This window comes from Cryptomeria japonica, chromosome 3, assembly GCF_030272615.1.
Source record: "Cryptomeria japonica chromosome 3, Sugi_1.0, whole genome shotgun sequence".
Classification (NCBI taxonomy): Eukaryota; Viridiplantae; Streptophyta; class Pinopsida; order Cupressales; family Cupressaceae; genus Cryptomeria; species Cryptomeria japonica.
This window is the reverse complement of record NC_081407.1, coordinates 550,382,821-550,404,429: the sequence shown is the minus strand read 5'-3', so window position 1 is coordinate 550,404,429 and position 21,609 is coordinate 550,382,821. Positions and strand designations below refer to the sequence as shown.

Genomic DNA, 21,609 nt, shown 5'->3' with positions numbered 1-21,609 from the left:
CTTATGTCATCCCTCAATGCTAGCATTTCTAAGCATAGAGATAATCATAGTGCTGACCCTATCCTTCATGAGGGTCTTTAGGTTCTTAATTATGAACATTTTAAGGCAATTTCTGTCGAACCTAATTCTCCCCTCATTTCTATTTCAGAGGATGTGGAGTCAGAAATGCACAGTTCTAATGATGTCGACTGGAACACTGACATGGAGGATGAGTACCCTATTCCCCATGTGAAAAAATCAAAGGTTGTTCCCCCTCATACTGGGAAAGGAAATAAAATTGACTTAGATTTGGACCCCTCCCTTGCCTCTGGTGCCAAGATTTCCCCTAATAAGATAAAAGACCATCGTCTACCTGAGGGCAAGGCTCTTGACTTGGAGGGACATTCACCTATGCATGATTCTCAAGCTCCCTGGTCTCCCTTGCATTCGCTCAACTCTTACCCTTAGATACAGATAGGGAGAGTAGAACCCGGTTCTCCAACCAACTCGACCTAGACTCTCCTATGTTGAATATGGACCAAGAGTTCCTCATTGATATCTTGGATATAGCTAGAAACGGGGCGGTGGATTATTTCCAGATAATGAAATGGTCTTTCCATGAGATCAAGAATATCAATATAAAATAGAGGGGCATTAGTAAAAAAGTGGAAAGGTTAGAAACCAGTGGTGAGGACTTTCATTTTAGACAGGATTCCAAGGGTAAAGAGCTTTGGATGAAAGAGGAAAATATTTTAGTTATTGATTGTCTCACTAAAACTGTTGAAGCCCTTGATAGCTTGAAAAAGGACTATGAGAGTAAGATTGCAGTCATAGAGAAGAAGATTAAAGGTATTTAAGAATCTCTCCACTCCATTATGTCCCATAGTCATAGTGTTATCAATACCATCATTGATAGCATGAATACCATGGTTATGACTATGGAGAAGGGATATCAAAGCAACTTAGTTGTGGAGCTGGACTTGAAAAAGGAAAAAGGAAATGATGAGTCAGAGGGTCCAAGCAAGAGAACGCAGTCCAATTTGAAGAGGAAAGTTGAAAAAACCTTGTAGGAGATTCAGGAATTCAAAAAAGTAGCTCAAAATTAAACATGAATCAGCTGGAGGCAGAGGTCGCCGAGACCCTTAAGTCTTTGGCCTAGTTGTTTTTCGGCTTCTGTTTGGTTTTGGGCTGCCTTTTTCTCGGTTTTCTCTCTTTTGGCAGCATTTTGCTTAATTGTTATGCTTTGGATGTTTTATCTTGGTGATTGACTTTTTGTAAAGGGTGTTGGGTCCCTTCAAAAACCTATTTTTACCGTAATTAAAAATAGTTCTATTCAATAATGTTCATATGATCCTTTTGCTCAACCATCGTCACCATAATGATTATCGTTATAGAAGACATTATCCTCCAATTGAGGTTTGTTGGTGCCCTCACCATCAATTGTTTTCAGGAATGATGCCATTATCTCTTATATATTAGAAAATAAATTAAAATAAAAAAGTATCATAAAAACTAAAAGAAATTAAAATATTATGGCCCAAATTTTAATATAAATGAACATGATTTGTGTTCATTATAAATAATTAAAATATCTAATTTAAGGTAATTTTGTCTGGCAATCAAGAAAAATCTTGTAAATGAAAGGGAATTGAAAACTTTGAAAAAAAATAAAGTATATTTAGGTATAGGAATCTTAAAAAATAGCCAGTAAAATTTCCTTGAAGGGAAGCATATATCCCTACTGAGTAAACTAGAAAGCACAAGAATAGGTATTTATGCAAGAAAAGGTCATGAACACCAAGTTGAATTAAAAATGATGTTCTCAATATTTAATTGAGATTGAACTCATAGACACATATCAAGTACATGTGTTAGATTAATATCACATTTGAAAGATCAAATCCACAATTTGAAAAAAAAGTGATACATAAGTCATTCATCAATTCTAAAACATATATCATACTTATAAATCAGCATTTAACATATATCATTTATCTTAGTTCTTTATTTAGTCATTACTTAAGATATGCTATATATTAAAAAAAAAAAAATTGTTTTGAAAAATGAAAATCAATATTTATTGAATTAATAATATTTTAAAATCATGACATAAAATGTTGTCTTATGGGTCTGCTAGCTACAAAGAGAGGATTAAAATACAGGTAGCAATGATTATTGGAGAAGCTTAAACAACTTTTTAGTGAGAAGCACCGGAGTGATTTTGAAAATGGAGGTGCACCTCAACGTTCTGTTGATTACCACCTCAACTTCTCTGGAAAGTACTGCCAAAAAAAATACACAAGGGCTTAGACAAGATTACATCACATCAAACTAAAAAAAAAATTGCAATTTGATTTGATTTGATTTGGGCGAATAGTGAACCTTGTGAATGAGAGATTGATAATACGGTTTTAATTTCTCCACATCAGTACAAACTGTACTTTTGCTGTAAAGATCATATTTGCTGCACATTCAATTATTTGGTTAGTAAGGCAAGACTCTAGCCCTAGAGCTGCAAAATAAAACGCAGGTATAACTTTACATACTTGAACTCCTGCAACCATGGAAGCATTTGGCGGTCCAAATCATTCATGAAGTGCATGTAGGCACCTTCTTGATGCATCACTGCCATTTCCATTGCCACCACAATTTAATGAATATGTTTAATCTATGTATGCATACCATATCACAGTGGGGGAATGAGAGCTCACCATAGAATGAATGGTAATGTATTACGAAATATGCCTGTGGAGGTAGTGTCGATTTGTTTTCTTTCATCACCTTCAAGTTCAAGAGACAAACACTTATTAATGAGAGTAATCACTGACAGATTTTTTTTAATAAGATCTATTTATTAGTGTGATTACAGCTGAGCCATTTAAACAAATCAAAGCTTGGAATGTGCTCCGCAGCATTATTATATTAATTACCTGATACATGTAGTCGTCATGTCCCCATGACATAAAAAGCTTTTCAAATCCACATCCCTCTTGATAGATTCCTGTGCCAGTATTGTATTTGGGATCCCAAGTGTCCGGATTGTTGAGGAACATCTGCATGTTTTGTCCACTTTAATCAAACTTATTATAGAGCAACTTAAAAAATTTATGATCTCATGATTTTTCTGGATTTACGTTTTTTAAGAAAGAGGTAAATGCTTTTGATCTGGAGTTTGTGAAGCCATAAATGGGGAAATCAATCTAACATATACACTCAACAATAATACCCCAATAAAAATTGAATCTTAAGAACATGACCAACACCACCGCAATTAAACCATCACACATACTTGAATTGAATTTAACTGTTTCATTTCTATATGAAAACAAGTTTTTTTTTGTGATCATAAATAATTTATAAATCATGATTATGAAGAAATTCTTCACAATTGCTTTATAAGTCATCCCATAGTTTGGTGCAATGCTCATAATTATGAGCATTTCGATATTATTTAGTACCTGGTGATGTACAATAGATTTATCGAATGGACATCCGACTGGAAATGTATCGCCTGCTCAAGGCAAATATGATATTATTAGTTTTAACAATGTAACCCAAAGTTCATTTCAGAACAATATAACTATTCTAGTTTATGCACAGTAAAGCTTGAAGGTTAAATGGAGTGAAAACATACCGACCACAGCCCATTGAGGTGACTGGCCAAATTTGGGATGAAGCAAAACCTTGCCCAAGTCTGCATTATATTTCCAAATCATCATAAGTAGAGGGAAGATTAGAAGAAAATAACAAGACCAAAAATGCAGTGAAAAGTATTACCCACCATGAATAAAGGCAGTGAGATGAAACCAGTCTTGGTCAGGATAATCTTTTCTAATGGCTTCTGCAGTTTGCAGGAGGTGCTCGATCTGAGGCATATCCAGATCGGGGTCACTCTCATCCACGATGTCATTCAATAACTCTGCGCATTCCCAGATACCCATCTCTCCTTTATTGAAGCACAGATGCTTTTCTCTCATTCTCTGCACCTGTAACAATATAATATCATTCATACACATTCACTGCTTTCCTTCCGTAGAAGCTTTTCATTACCCATATCCAATCAAAGTTTTAAAAAAAAACTTATATTAATGGAATTTTGGCAGTCGTTGATATCAATATAATGAGATTGTTAGGTTTTGATTGTGTGAGAATTTTAATATCAATGTTTCAGATCATATTTGAATTAAAGAATGATGAATAATTCTTTCAAAAGCATAACAAATTGATGATTCATAGAAGTAAGATGTTTAATTTTCTCTCTTCTTTGATTCATCCTAATGATATATTATGGAGTATGATCCAAAACATTGATATAAAAGTATTTACCAATTCAAATGTCTGATAGGCATGATTTTTATGGTAAGTCTCTTCAACAACTGACTTCCGTTCACCTTCTGTATAATAAGACCTGCAATACAATAATCATTTTATAAATCTCTTCAAAACCTGACGATTAAATACATGAAAAGAAGAAAAAGTTCACCTGAAATCTTTGCCAAATGCATTCGATTCAGGAACCACAAAGCCAAGCTCTTGTCCTCCTTCATCGCAATGGTGGCTATGCACAGGTAGTATTGGCATCTCCATCTTGTCTGAACTAAACAAAAAGATTGCCTACTAAGCCTATGGTTACGTTCAACTTTCAAGCTCAACTCAATCGCAAAGAAATTGCAAGATGAGAGTAACTTATGGTGTACGTGGGTAACTTATAGATCGATTATGCACACGTTTTTTTTGAAAAGCCATTGCATTCCTTATTTTATTGAACTTCTTTTTTGATTATCTTCCAACTTATTCAACTTATCACAGTTTGACTGTTTACGTATCAATTAGATAATGAAGGAATCTAACTGTGGCAGCCGTGGGATAAGAGGGGACTAATCTGGTGATAAGATAAGGTTGACATGGCAGAGCATATTTTGAATACGGATGCCACGCATATTTCTGGAAAGAAAAACCAGAGAAATGAGAGGAATTAGTGAGTAAAGAGTATTACAATGTGTAGGTATTGTCTTCCAACTCTCTCATAAGCCAGCCGCCTACGTAGATTATACAAGTTATTCTTTTCATGTTATATTCAAACAAGCAATTTCAAAATCACTCAACTCACATCGGTGTTAGGTAGTTTTCCACCTCGAACAACATGTGGCGCTTTAGATGATTATTGTTTAAGGTCTTTCAATACAAATCCAAATTTTGAATAATATTATTATTTATATAATTAATAATAATATAAAAAATTCTAATCTTAATCTTAATTTTAATTGTATTTGTTTTTTTTAATTCTAATTATAACTCTTATTTTAATTGTAATCATAATCTTGATTCTAATATTAACTATGTAATGATTATCTTAATCATAATTTTATTTCTAACATGAACCCTAGTTTCAATCTTAACCAAACCCTTGATTTTGATACTACTTCTAAACATAACCCTTATTCTAAGATTAATTCTATTTTAGTTCTAGTCCTAGTCATAGCCCTAACTTTATTCTAACCTTCATCCTAATCCCTAATTATTATCCTTTCCTAATTCTAACCTTAAATCCAACCCGGTCTAATAATTGTATCTAAATGTAAGTAATAACAAGTGGGCATGCCTTATATCAATTTTATATTATAAATATATACTAATGATAAAATTTTATATGATTTGTTGGTTTTGTAAAATTAAAAGTATTTACCACAAAGTGAAAGTAGAGTTGATATTAACCATAGGTTAATTTAACTTGGCTAAAGATATTATAAATATTTGATATTGTATTTAAACTATAATATTAATTTTAAATTACAAAAATGTGATAATGATAAAACTTTAAATTTATTTTTTTGATTTAAAAAGAAGCGTTAACGCGAGCGCCTACCCTTTAACATAGTCATGGACTATCCAAAGCACACCAACAACAAAAAGTTAAACTAGACAAAAGTTCAGCAAGAAATTAACAGACAAGAGTTTAGCAGTAATTTAAAGGGCAGGGGCATACCCCGATAATTAAAAAAAACCAAAAAAACAAGTCCTAAGATCTAAGGGGCTGGTTTACGCAAAGGGTATGCAACTCACCCACTTAATTAGGGTTTGAGGGTTCTATGTTCTCATCTTCCTTGAAGTCCCTATCCTTGTCCATTTCTTTTTTTCTTGTTTTTGTCGATTTTTCTTTCTTTACCAACGCCTTCCAAGATACTCAAATCGTTTTTATAGTCTTCCCAGTCAGAGGGAAAACCAGTACCTTGCTCCAACTCCTCAATGATATTGTCCAGGGTCACTTTCACCTGATTATCATTAGCTTGTGAGGCATCGGGTCCCAAAGAGAGGCTGAGGTCTTCCAAATCAGCACTATTAATGCTAACAACAATATTCGCTTCGCTTATGGGGTCTTTTTTCAATTTCCCCCTCGTCACCCTCGTCAAGATCTTCTTCAACAGTATTAGTGTGGGTTTTGCCTCTCTTTTCAATGGAGCCCTTAAAATCTACCCTATGAGACCTCCATATTCCAACTGTGTCATCAACAAGGTCTTCCTCTTCTGACTCTCCAGAACTAGAATTATCAATGATAATTCTTTTGCATTTCTCAATTTTACCTTTTCCTTTAGAGCCAGAGGGCTTCTTGTCCAACCCAGAGGAGGGGGGAGGGCAAGTGAGAGTGCTCAACTCAGTAATGGTAATAGAGGAGGAAGGCATTGTAGGGGAAGAAAATAACTCATTGGAGAGTTGAAAGAACCTGAGTGGGGTAAAACCAGTAGCAAACATTGTCAAAGAGTGGGAGGTGGGAAACGGGGCCTGAACAAGCATGATGTTTTGTGTGGGGGGGCAGAGAGTGGAAAGATAATCGTAAAGCCTATAAATTAAGACTTGGTGGAGGGGAATTGGAGGTTTACCTTCATTCTTGAGGTCGAGGACATCCTTAATAGAACTCTCCATAGAATGGAGTGGGTAGAAGGGAAAACAAAGAAAGTCATAGTTCCTAAAATGGTTTAGCAAAGGCAAGTGATAATAGTATGTAAAAAATATAATGACGTCCCTCCAAAGTAAAATTAGGCTTTGGTATAAGGATTGATAAGGAAGGGAGAGGAAATCCTAAACCTTCTTTGGTGCATTGTGAAAGAAGTTCTGCAGGGACTTTGATTCCTTGTTCCATCTTTCCAAGACCTTGTCCACTATAGCATTGTTTAGAAATCATGTCATAGCCAACCTCATAATGTTTTTGTAATTGTGAAGGAGAAGGACTTACATAATGTCCAACAAGATGAATAAATGAACGATGAATGATCTTTGTAGGGAGATTATTATTTCTATCATTATTCCTGTCCACTTTGTTAGGTTGGGAAGAAGTATTCTCATCATCTAAAGCCTCATCTTTACCTAATGTTGTGTTAGGAGATACACCATGAATAAAATGTGTAACATCATCTTGTCTCAAAATATGCTAATGATTTAGATAGGATAAACTCTTAGAGAATAAGGAGGATCTAGAGTGTATATGTGCTAATATTAACATGTTTACCTTGTCTCTCTTGCACAAAAGTACCTTTACAAGAAGAGGACTCATCATTTCTCTTCAATGTTAAGATCCTTTTGATGGATGCATGATGAAAAGAGGAAGAGATATTTGCCAAAGATATATACCTCAAAGAGGAGATCTTTAACAAAAATAACATATCTTCAATGTTACAAGTATGATTCATTTTAATATCATCTCTAGGAGGATTTTTCAAAGGTATTACTTGAAACATCTACTAAGGCTTTAATGAAATTCAAACATTCTATAAGTTAATTTAAAAACGTCATCATATAACAACATGAACATGTTTGAAAGCTTCAAGGAATGATTTCAATATAGGAAAAATCTTTGAAACTATCATAATACAATACATTAAAGTGGTATGAATGAATGCGAGTTACATGAAGTGAAATAAGCCACTATCCAACTTTTGATTTTGATAGATATAGCTAATAAGAAATGTAATCACATGTGAAATAGAAAACCAATCAGATTTTGTAAATTCCATTGTGAAAAATCAAATCTTAAAACACCCAATCAAAATTATGTAAAAATGTTAGAAGTGTTGGGTTCACCAAAAATGTAATTGGGGGAAAATGCGATTCACAAGTCTAGGCATGCAAACTAGGAAACCAAGCCCATTTCACAACAATACATTTAGGTAAATAAAATTCAATAGGCTTAGCCTCAAAACCTATTCGGAAAGGGATTGAGTATAGATTAGAATTCACTTACCTGATTTTATTTGAATGTGATTTTGGAATGATAGGAATTGAATACAAGAACTAGGGTTGATGATGTAAAATTGACAATGATAAACATGCACAAAGAGTTTTAGATTAGATATGTAGAAATCAACTACAGTTCTATAAATGGGAAGCAAAGAGAAACATGTGGCTAAAATCTGAGCTAATAAATGTCCTAGTCCTAGTCCTAGCCCTAGCCCTAGCCCTAACTTTAATTCTATTTTAGTTCTAGTCCTAGTCCTAGCCCTAACTTTATTCTAACCTTCATCCTAATCCCTAATTATTATCCTATCCTAATTCTAACCTTAAATCCAACCCGGTCTAATAATTGTATCTAAATGTAAGTAATAACAAGTGGGCATGCCTTATATCAATTTTATATTATAAATATATACTAATGATAAAATTTTATATGATTTGTTGGTTTTGTAAAATTAAAAGTATTTACCACAAAGTGAAAGTAGAGTGGATATTAACCATAGGTTAATTTAACTTGGCTAAAGATATTATAAATATATGATATTGTATTTAAACCATAATATTAATTTTAAATTACAAAAATTTAATAATGATTAAATGTTTCCCAGTTTTACCTTTTTCTTTAGAGCCAAAGGGCTTCTTGTCCAACCCTGAGGAGGGGGGAGGACAAGTGGGAGTGCTCAACTCACTAATGGTAGTAGAGGAGGCATATAATGACGTCCCTCCAAAGTAAAATATTTCATGATTAAGGCATACCACATCCCATAAATACTTGAGCTCCTCTCTGGCGAACCTACCTTGAAGTTTTATCGGAGTCTCCTTTCCTCTTAAAAATTGATTAAGCCCTTCACTGTTGGCGGTGTGGCTACTGTGTTTCCACATTCTCCCTTCCAGTGATAGGTTTGTTTCCTGAGAAATGACTTCCTTCATAACCTCGAAAGAGATTCCTCCCACAATGACTCTTATATTATTCCATGAGGTCATAAACTATATGGAAAGTTGTTCATCGTGGCCTTTGAGGCATTCCATGAAATCTGCAACTCCACCCTCAATATAGAATTTCCATACCACGAAATCCTTCTTGAAATCCTCTGGATTATCCAGCTCATAGTGAACTGTATCCCCACCCATTGCAAACTCACTAATGCATATACTTAGAGTGGTTTCCTTAACTCTGGACATAGGCACAAAAGCGATGAAACAATGCCTTGAAAAAAGAAAACTTTTCTTGCCATTAAAGATTAGGATGTCATGCCAGCCTTCCACGAAATAATTGTCGCACTAATTCTCTAGACAAAGAGAAGCAAGTGAAATATAACCTCAACCTTCCGAAGGGACATTAAATATAATAAGTATCATCTAGAAGTTGGAGCATGAAAAATCATCATTAACTAGCCTACCACGTGTCCAAAAACCCCCAACTTGCCCTCTGGATGCATAATTTTCCATGTGAACATTATAAATCATCACATAGGTGGATTGCATCATCAAGAGATAAAAGAAGCAATTCCACATAATAATTAAAGGGTGAGTGTCATGGTTTGTGGCACAAGTGGCAGATCACCTAAGACAACCATTGGTGCCATTAAGCGAGAGGATATTCTCATTTCAATTTGGAAATTCCCTCCTCTCTTCTAATTCAAGGGGAGAGAGGAAGAGAGCCAGTGAGGTTCTTATCCATTGGGAATTGCATTGTTGAACTCTCCTTCAATAAGGAGTCTAATACTGGAGGGAAAGGAGTTGCAATTTCTCCAACATCTCAGATGTTGTCCAGTTAGTCCAAGAGTTGCCATGGCATCCGCCACCCCCGTTACCCTCTTTGTAAATATGGCCTAATAGGAAGGAGTCAAAGGTAGATAAAAGGATAAAAGTATCCCTAATAATACCGTCAATTTACTAATTGATTCTATTCAGCTCTTTATAAACATCAATTATTAATTTAGAATTGTCTTCTATTGTGATAACCCTATAGTGTCATAAAATTGCAACCCTAGAAATTTTAACCTCATTTGAGGCCCTCACCTTGGGGACGACATCTCTTTCCTTGACCAAGACCTCTTCCTACACTTTCACCCCATGAACCTTTCTTGTTTGAGCCCTAAGGTAGTCTCAGGTGTAAAGTTATTTCAATTTCAATTAAAGAACAAGTTATGAACTATGTATGCTATATATGGATATGAGGAATTATGTCAATGTCTAATAATTTTGATTTTTATCTGCAGGTTTGAAGGAGAGATATCATTTAATATTTTCTATGTCTTCTCCAAATGAATTCAATTGGCATATATATCATTTAGGCAACTGGTCAATTGGTGTATTGACCGGTCATGCCTTTTAGGCATGACCGATCAATGCACCCATTGATCGGTGCCTTTGCAATTATACCATTAACACAATGCTGATTATCGGTTCAAAACCCCCAATAGCATATTGTAATATCATAATATAATGACTGATCAATATAATGAATCGGTTCATATAAACACCGATGATTCAAAGTGCACGATGTATGTAATCCAACCGGTGCAGTTGTTAACCAATGTTAATTACAAATGAAGCGGTGTATTCATTAAACCCGATAACAAATATGCCCGATATAATTAAGCCTAATAACAGATGTGAATCGGTGCCAATGGTTATGCACCCGATAGCAAGTATGTATCGGCGAATTTAACCCGATAACTTATAGCATTTAATATGCTATCGGGTTAATACCCCAATAGCATATTAAATGCTATAAGTTATCGGGTAATGCCAATTAACAATTGACATTAATATGCTATCGGGTTGTTAGCCCGATAGCATAATGATAAGCAATGTTTGTACAATCCGATAATCATATGCAATATAAATCAGACATGAAGCATGTAGATAAATAACAGAACAAGGAAGGTTAGGAAGATCTTATCTTGCATAAGCTACCATGCATTAACACTCCCTCTTAGCTTTGGAAGATAGATAAGGCAACCTGCATCACATTTCCTTTTCATAACTAAGATAATGTCAGTCAGCAAAAATCATTTATACATGAGAAGTACCATCAAGACATATGATACAAAATAGAAGAACATCACCTGAGCATGTGACATAAAGTATTGTTTTAACATGTGATAAAAGTAAGAGAATCATCACCTGATCATGTGAGAAATCACCAAAACATGTGATCTGTAAGATTCATCAAGATATCACCTAACACGTGATATCAGTATTGCCTAACACGCAATACTTAAGGATAAGTCTATGAGAAAGGTTAGTTTCTCATCATATCCAAGTTGTGATAAGTGCAATAACATTTATAAATGTTTATCACAACATAGTCATGGCACATCCATGACTTACCAAAGATCCAACATGATCAATGGTTGAGATATCACCTACACGTGATATCAGTATTGCCTAACACGCAATACAAGGATAACCATATGAGAAGTGCTTAAGTTCTCATTATATCCAAGTTGTGATAATGCAATAACATTTGTACAAATGTTGTATCACAACATAGTCATGACACATCCATGACTTACTAGTGATCCAACATGATTACTGGTTTGACTATCATAAGATCGTCACCTTTCGATGTCTACATACAAGTGTTCAGTATCTGAGAGATCGTCACCTCTTAGATATGAACACAGGTGGCAAGAAGCCAAGAGATAGTCCAGACATGACAGAGAAGTTTACACTTTAAACATCTTAAATATATGTAAGTATAGATTACAAAGAAGATTACCTTTCTATCATACCTAAACCCTTTCTAAAGTGATCAACCTTCACTCTGGAAAGTGGTTTGGTCAGAATATCTGCAGTCTGATCTCCTGTACACACATATTCTAACTTTATCACAATCCTGTCAACCATATCTCGTACATAGTGATATGGAATCTCAATATGTTTGGACCTGTCATGAAATACTGGATTTACAGAAAGTTTTATACAGCTTTGATTATCACACTGAATGACTGTAGGTTTCATAGGTTCTCCAAATAATCCCACAAGCAATTTCCTTAGCCATACTACTTCTCAGGCAGCCATTGAAGCTGCAATATATTCAGCCTCTGTGGAACTCTGAGCTACTGAAGATTGTTTTCTGCTGATCCAGGATATAATGGCTGACCCTAAACTGAAGTAGCACCCTGAAGTGCTCTTTCTATCAGTCACACTGCCAGCCCAATCTGAATCTATAAATCCATGTAGATCTATGTCAACCTTTTCATATTTAAGACCAAGCTTTAGGGTACCTTGTAGATATCTCATTATATGCTTTACTGCAACCAGGTGTATCTCCTTAGGTTCACACATGAACTGACTTAAGGCATTAACAGCATAGCAGATATTTGGCCTTGTATTTACCAGATACATCAAGGACCCAATCATCTGCCTGTATTGAGTGGGGTCAATAGGTCTTGATTCTGCTGCTGCTTCTTTAAGTTTATGGAAGTTGGTTTCCATAGGAGAGGTCATGGGTCTGCAGTTTAGCATTCCAAATCTTGTCAATATGTCCAAGGTGTACTTCCCTTGGTTCCGTACAATATTATCAAAATTCTGCCATACTTCCAATCCTAGGAAGTAATGAAGAAGCCCCAAGTCTTTCATATCAAATTTTGTGGATAGATCTTTCTTGCATTGATCTATTAGGTGATCATCTCCTGTAATTAATAAGTCATCAACATATAAAATTAATATTAACATATCACCTTTATTTCTTTTGAGGTAGAGATTAGGATCTGCATCATTCTTAGAGAAACACAGCTTTGAGAGATAGGTGTCAATTCTTTCATACCAAACTCTGGGAGCCTGTTTGAGCCCATAAAGAGCTTTCTTGAGTCTACACACATGAGACTTTGCATCATGAATTTCAAACCCTTCAGTTTGCTCTAAGTAGACTTCTTCCACAATCTCGCCATTTAGGAATGTTGTCTTAACATCCATCTGATGTACCTTCCACCCCTTTGCTGCTGCAATGGCTAGGACAGCTCTTACTAATGTGTACCTGGCAACAAGTGCAAATGTTTCTTTGTAATCTATTCCTTCCTTCTGTGAGAACCCTCTAGCTACAAATCTGGCCTTGTGTTTTTCAATACTGCCATCTGCAGCATGCTTGATTTTAAACAACCATTTAGAAGACACGACAAACTTCTTGGTTGGCCTAGGAACAATCTCCCAAACATCATTCTTCATAATGGACTGATATTCTTCAGTCATGGCATCTATCCATACTTGATGTTTGAGTGCATCTGAAACATTGTTAGGTTCTTAGGCCTCTTGCTTTCCCTGAAGGTTCCTGAAGGAGCAGCAAACTTCTAAGCTTCTGCTATAGTTTTGGTGGCCCATAGTGGTCTTTTCTTGCGATTATCTATAGGTGGGTCTTGTGTTTCACTTATAGTTTCCTCAAGATACTCCCTCTAAAGCTCAGGAGTAGGTTCTTCTTCTAGGTTAGGAGTAGGATTATGAATTTCAGGTTCTATTGTATTTTGGGCCCTTTTGAAGGCTAAATCTTCTTCAAAGATTACATCCCTACTGAGTTCAATATTTCTCTGCCCTTGTACATAGATTTTGTAGGCTTTAGAAGTTTCACTGTATCCTACAAGTATTCCCCTTTTTCCAGAGGGTTCTAGTTTTAGTCTTTTCTCTTTAGGTACATGAATATAGACCGGACACCCAAATATCCTAAGATGGCTGATATCTGGTTTTGTCTTGGTAAAGACTTCCTCAGGAGTTTTATCTTCAAGGTGGGAATGAGGACATCTATTTTGTATGTACACAGCAGTGTTAGTTGCTTCTGCCCAAAGGTTCAAGTTTAGATTTTGATCTAGTATCATGGCTTTGGCAGCTTCTACTATGGTCCTATTTTTCCTTTCAGCTACTCCATTTTGTTGTGGATTATAAGGTATTGTCAACTCCCTCTTAATCCCAGAATTTCTACAAAAGTCTTTAAATAGTTCTGATGTGTATTCCCCCCCATTGTCAGTTCTTAAGGTTTTAATTTTGTTTTCAGAGAGATTTTCTGTTAATATTTTAAACTCTTTGAACCTACTTAGGATCTCTTCTGATTCTTTATATTTCAGAAAGTAGATCCACGTCTTCCTAGAGTAGTCATCAACAAAAATTACATAGTACAAAAATCCCCCTAGCGAGGGTACGGACATAGGTCCACATACATCAGAATGAATTAACTCCAAAACTTTGCTAGTTTTCCTAGTACTATTCTGAAATGCATTTTTGGTATTTTTACCTAAGGCACACCCTTTGCATGCCTCTGAATGATATTGCTTCAACTTAGGTAGACCTGTGACAAGGTTTCCCATGGTTGACAAAGCTCTATAATTCAGATGGCCTAATCTCCTGTGTCATACTTCATTTGCATTAGTTGCTTCATGGATCAATGCTAGATTGGGCTCTGTACATAGCTCATACAAATAGCCTTGTCTTCGACCAATGACCTTAGCGTCTTTGATGGAGGATTTCTTTGGCCAAGCCAACACCTTATTTTCCATGAAGGTCACTCTGTATCCTTGATCTTCTAGTGCTGATATGGAGATTAGATTTCTTTTGATGCCTGGAACATATAGTACTTCTTCAAGTTGTAGTGACATGCCTGTCTTCAGTTTGATGGTGCAAGTTCCAATTCCTCTGACTGGATGTGAAGAATCGTCTCCGATGGTTACTTCCTCATCATCTTTCTCTATCATGGAGTCTAGTATTTCTCTAAAGCTGGTGATGTGTCTGGATGAACCACTGTCGATCACCCATGAGTTAGTTTTGTTTGAAGTATGGCTTGTAAGTGCTGAGTAGAGGACATAGTTCTCGGAGTCATTTTCTTTTCTAGATTTCTTCACTTTGGCAAATGTGGCTTGCTTCCCTTTCTCTGGACAGTTTGCAACATAGTGTCCGAATTTGTCACACCTATAACATTGAACATGTGATAGGTCTTTCTTAGAAGTGTTCTTGCCTTGTTTAGTTTTTCTTTTCTTGAATTGCTTCTTTTTGTACTTTTTATTGATGTTTGTATTTAGGACTTGCAAGTCTTCATCTATATTCTTTTGTTTTATTCCTACCTTGTTCAATCGGGATTCTTCTTGTAGACAGTCATCTCTTAGTCTTTCAAACTTAGGATATTTGGACCTTGCACTGATGCCTTGGATGAATGTGCTCCATCCACTAGGCAACCCATCTAAAGCAATGAGTGTTAGTTCTTTGCCTCAGATCTCGTAGTCCAGAGTTGCAAGTTCATCTTTTAGAACTGATATCCACATGAAGTAGGCGTTGATTGTCTCCCCTTTGTTCATGGTGATATGATTTATTTCTCATTTTAGTGCTAGAGTACGACTTGCATTTGATATCTCAAATGTCCTTTCAAGTGCCTTGAACATTTTATAAGTCGTCTCCTGCTTTCTAATGATGGGCATTATATTATTTCTTACCCCATCCACTATTATTTTAATAGCCTTATCATTTCCCTTGATCCATGTGGATTTCTTGGTTTCATCTTCTGGTTGTGCACTTTCAGTTTGGACATATGAATCAACTTTGTTTTCTCTTAAAATCATTTTGATTCTAAACTTCCAAGCTGAAAAATCTTCGCTACCTCCGAGTCTATCTTTGAATCTGATAGCATTGGCCATTATGGAAATGTGATGTAGTTTGTAACTTAGTCCTTGAATTTTATCAAAATTGAATAGCCTTAGGTTCGATTACCTTGGCTCTAATACCATGTAAAGTTATTTCAATTTCAATTAAAGAACAAGTTATGAACTATGTATGCTATATATGGATATGAGGAATTATGTCAATGTCTAATAATTCTGATTTTTATCTGTAGGTCTGAAGGAGAGAGATCATTTAATATTTTCTATGTCTTCTCCAAATGAATTCAATTGGCATATATATCATTTAGGCAACCGGTCAATTGGTGTATTGACTGGTCATGCCTTTTAGGCATGACCGATCAATGCACCCATTGATCAGTGCCTTTGCAATTATACCATTAACACAATGTTGATTATCGGTTCAAAACCCCCGATAGCATATTGTAATATCATAATATAATGACTAATCAATATAATGAATCGGTTCATATAAGCACCGATTATTCAAAGTGCACGATGTATGTAATCCAACCGGTGCAGTTGTTAACCAATGTTAATTCCAAATGAAGCGGTGTATTCATTAAACCCGATAACAAATATGCCCAATATAATTAAGCCCGATAACAGATGTGAATCGGTGCCAATGGTTATGCACCCGATAGCAAGTATGTATCGGCGAATTTAACCCGATAACTTATAGCATTTAATATGCTATCGGGTTAATACCCCGATAGCATATTAATGCCAATTAACAATTGACATTAATATGCTATCGGGTTGTTAGCCCGATAGCATAATGATAAGCAATGTTTGTACAATCCGATAATCATATGCAATATAAATTAGACATGAAGCATGTAGATAAATAACAGAACAAGGAAGGTTAGGAAGATCTTATCTTGCATAAGCTACCATGCATTAACATCAGGACCCTGTCCGGGCCCCAAGATAGGGAAAAACAGGGTCACCCCATGCCCCTGTCCCCACCTCTTAGGGTGGCCCTAAGATAAGTCTGCCTGACCCCTTTTGCACAATTTGTTCTTCGACGATTGCACTCCTCTTTGTCGGTCTTCAATGGATGAAAATTAATCCTCTAGGCATGTATAAAAGGAGATTCAATTCCCTCATTTAATAGACGCAATACATGAGCAAGATAAGGAAAATAAGCGAAATTCAACCAAAAGGTCTTCATCAAGCATTTAAGCCTTCAAGCATCCATCAAGTTCTCTTCTTCATTCATCCATTGGAGAAACATTACAACATTCATTTGCAAGCATGTGTGTGTGTTAGGGTTTTGTCATGTTACATGTCATTTCATGCAACACTTGTGATTCCATTCAAGAAGCAAAGCGATCATCATAAACAAATTGTAGATCTACAAGGTATACATTTCCATTGTTTACATTCAAGCATTTTCAATTACTTTGTTTCAAGGTTGATTCCTCAACTAGGATTTGACTGAGGCAAACCCCTATCCACAACCCTTCTTCCCTTGTTCTTTGTGTGTGGGTTGCAGGTGCACAGTTGAATTTTTAGATCTAGACTCCATTTATAGAGGCAGAAAAACCCTTTTCGTTTCATAGATTTTTAGAAGGACCGTGTGCACTTTCAACACGGTCCTGACGACTTTTCTCCAAATTTGCAGGGAAGATCCATATCATCTAAATATCTCAAATCTGAAGTTACAGCATGATCCTGAACTGGTAGCTTCTCATTTCACCCATTTTATCTCTCTTTTCTTCATAGTCAACAAGTTAACTTTCCCATTTACAAAAGAGGGCAAATCACACTTCAACTCTTGCAATCCACTTGGAATAAACATCTTTGGATTTGGATCTAGTGGATTCAAGCCCCTCTTTTGAATGTAAAGTTCCTCCAATTGAAAATCATCATAGTGACTTCCTTTCTCTCTCCTAGGTGGGGAGTCACTAGGGTTCAATTTTCCACTTTACATTTTTGTGAACCCGACGTCTTACACATTAATTTTTATTTCTCATTATTAGATCCGATTAATTGCAATTTGAATTTCAAATTTTCATTTCCAAGTTTGATCTTTTACAAATTTTAGAGGTTCTTTGTATAAAAACCCTAATCTTTCATTTTGAGGAAAGTAAGCTTCTTAAGTGTAAAATTTTAATTGCTTGTTTTAGAGCTGATTTCTATTTCAAAATTGCAACTCAAATCTACCTTTTTATTCTAAAAATTCAGTGGTTAAACAACAAAACCCTAATTTTTAAGATCCTTCTATTTTCAACCTTGGACTGCCAATTTGACCGATCTAGACATCTCCAAACCAAATATTTTTTTGGATTCTGCATTAAAATTTTAATATTTATCATCCCTAAAAATTTCGAAAAATGATGGTCGGACCGTGTGCACTTTCAAGATGGTCCCTGGCTTTTTTCCCGAAATTTTGGGAGACAGAATCGACTGTGTTTTTCTTCTTAAATCTAGAAAATTGGTTTACTTTATCAATTCTACCACTTCCTAAGGTCGACAACAAATTCAATTTTCACCACTTTCATCTTGTGAATTAATTTTCATAAAAAGGTCCTAATTTTAGATCTTCTTTTCCAACAAATTAAGATTTTAATTAAGAGACTTTCAATGGAAATTAATAAACTGGATTTACTTTGTCTTTCACATATGATTACATTGTTTTTCACATATATTCACTATAATCATGCATCGGATAAGGGTTTATTTCATTCATGTTGCTTGCCTTCATTAATATCACTTGGTCATATTGTGTTGTTAGGATTTCCAAATTATTTCCTTTCATGTATCATTTATGTTGCATTATGGTGATGTTGTTAACAAAATGTATTTCCTATGTTAATCACCTCAAAGCTTTTGTAGACCCTAAACCTAGAGATCCTAACCCTTGTACCTCTCCTAGGGTATCATACAGGAGCACCTCATTAAACCTTTGAAGATGACATGAAAGACTCTGATAAGGGAGGATAAGGCATTAACAATGTCTTTAGGATGTTTTATATAGGTTTTTAATCATGCATTATATGTTTGTAATAATGAATCCCATCTTGTGAGCCAAACTCCTATTTTGCCATTTCTATGATCCAATTAGGACTTTTGAACAATAGGGATCCAATGTGTTGGTTTTGAGTGTTTTAATATTTTTTAGGAGGGGTTGAACTTGACCCAAGGCATTAGGAGGTGAAAGATGACATTTTGACAACTTTTGCAAAAGTTGTCATGAGCAACTTTTATGCACTTTTTGCATTTTGTAATTTGAAACTTCTCCAATGGCTCTAACCTCTTGATTTTCAGTTGAGAGAAGTTGAGGAATGGTGTATAAACCTTGAGGATCTATTTTCCAAGGGGGTGATGGGATAGAGAAGAGTTATGATGAAAACAAACCAATAAAATTTTGAGTTTCCTGCAATTCTGGAGTTTTGGTCCGTGGTATGGTTCTGTACGAATTGGGATCCATTCCCAATGATGTGAATTTATTTGAGAGGAGATTTGAGTCTATTTTTATTTTGATTTTGAGACTTAATTGTGTGTTTTTCTCTTGATATTGAAGTTCTGTTGGAGGTACCCGGAAAACCAGGGTTTACCTTGGGTTTTTCCTCATTCATGGTCATATCTTACACTTTACCAATCTGAGGCTCATGAGATTTGGTGAAAGGAAAGTATGGTAAATGTATTTTATATTTCTAAGAGTTTTTTTCAGGAGGATCAAGGGAGAGAAGTGTTTGAAGTGATCCTAGATAGACATCTCTATGTGGCTACCTAGACCTTGAACAAACAAAATCACCTTGTGTGCAAATGGTGATGCTTCCAAGTGTGTAACCATAGAATCCCTATTGATTTATGTTTTCCAACAAGCCCATGTGATTGTAACCCACCGGTTCATTCATTTGAACATAGTTGTTTCATAAAAGAGACCTAATTAGCCCTTCTAGGACAGTCAAATTCCTACCGGCAAAGACCTTTATTTTCCAGAACTTGACCCTTCCTTTTGGGGACTTGTATAACTTCCAAAAGGGTATCTGAATCCATAATTTTTTTACCAAGATGTTTGGGAAACTCTGAAATTAAGGTCCCTTTACCCGCTCAATAGGGCTACAAGCGACTAGGCCTAATTGAGTGAGTTTCTTAAGGAATGGGTATGAACTCTTGTCACCGGTGCTTTGTTTGAACTTGGGAAGTTTTGTATGACCCAAAACCAGTGTAGAAATGATTTGTAACCATTGGAGGTACCTTGGAGTGTTTTGTAGCAAGATACCCCTAAAGGAGTAAGAGAGGGTCTTGGAGATGTTGAGAAGATTGTATTAAAGTTGTAGAGCTTTGCCTTGATAGCATCTGATCCATGTGTTAAGGGGTCGGTGTCATACATTTAGAGGTGTTTGGAGGGTAACAAGGAGGGCTCTACATCAAGTGGTATCAGAGCTAGTAACGGCTTTGGTAAAGAGATAAAAAAATTGAGAGATGTCAGAGGGACAAGAAGAAGAGGTCCCTAGAGGACCCAATCACCAACATGGAATTGGCAAAGATTGTAAGAGAGCAGGCCACTACTTGCAAGGCAATGTAGAGGAAGCTAGAGAGGTTGAGAGATAGAGTAGATGGAACAAAAGATGGAGGCACTGGTAGTTTTGATGAAGGGGATGAGGATGAGATCCCTATGCCAGAGGAAGAGGCGATTCCTCCTTACCAGAGGCACTTCCTTAATGCCCTCAAATCCATGGAGAGGAGAACCATGGAGCAGAAGATTGATTTTCCAACTTTCACTGGGAAGATGGAACCAAATGTTGTGATGGATTGGATAGAATCCCTGTCTAGTTTCTTTGAGTGTGAAGACATTCGAGGGCACCAGAAGGTGAAGATTGATAAGTCCAAGTTGAAGGGAGCATCCCTAACTTCGTGGAACTTTGTCCAAGAGGAAAGAGAGAAGGACAATAAGCCCAAGATTGTTTCTTGGAAGAGGATGGTTTCCTTAATTAAAGAGGCCTATGTACCCAAAGACTATGAAATACAACTCCATAAGAGGAGACAAAATCTCAAGAAGAAAGAGATGGATGTGAACTCATATATAGAGGAGTTCCAAAGGCTATGCATGAAGTCAAAAACAAAAGAAGAAGAGAGTGAGAAAGTTGCCCGGTACCTGAATGGATTAAGGTACAACATTCAAGAAGAATTGAACCTTCTTGGCCTGGATACTGTTGGTAGATGCCATAAACTTGCTATCAAGGTGGAAGAGAAGATCAAAAGGATACAAGAAAAAGAATAATAAAGGAAGAGGAAGATAGTAGAGGGGTGGAAGAAATTTTTTCAGAAGCAAAGGAAATGGCTGTGGAAATCAAAGTGAAATCAGTCAAGAAGGCACTAAAGGAGAGAGCAATTCCAATAACAATGGAGGATACAATCAGAGAGGTAAATTCAGAGGAAGAATACCACCATTCAGAGGGAGATCCCAAGGTAGAGGTCCAATCAGATGTTATAACTGCAATCAAGAAGGAAACATGGCTAATAGATGCCTAGAGAAGCCTACTAGTTCCATAGGAGAAAGAAGAAGTAACTTGATTTTAGAGGCTGACTGCTAAAGTGTGGCAAGTGAAAACACATACCAAAGTATCAATACCCCTGACAATTATGGATACCCTGAAAGAGGTGAATCCTTGATGATCAGAAGAGCAGTAACCACTATAAAGATGTCTAATAGAGAACCCCCATAGAGGAAATCTCTATTCAAGACCACTTGCAAAGCAGGTGGAAAAGTTTGCAAGGTCCTAATAGATTCTGGTTCAACTGAGAACTTTGTGTCTCTAGAGATGGTGGAGAAACTAAAATTGAG

General features: G+C 35.9%; 1 protein-coding gene across 1 annotated transcript; it reads right to left on the bottom strand.

Moving 5' to 3' along the window:
- Positions 1-2,234: 2,234 nt before the first annotated feature.
- LOC131077420 (probable inositol oxygenase) lies at positions 2,235-4,578 on the bottom strand. Its single transcript, XM_058014915.2, has 10 exons — positions 4,463-4,578; positions 4,306-4,387; positions 3,761-3,965; positions 3,614-3,673; positions 3,438-3,490; positions 2,910-3,032; positions 2,691-2,760; positions 2,526-2,604; positions 2,362-2,443; positions 2,235-2,261 (listed from the first exon to the last, which is right to left on the bottom strand). Exons 1-10 carry the CDS (start codon positions 4,564-4,566, stop codon positions 2,235-2,237), a joined length of 885 nt encoding a protein of 294 aa, XP_057870898.2. The 5' UTR covers positions 4,567-4,578.
- Between the last annotated feature and the right edge of the window lie 17,031 nt (positions 4,579-21,609).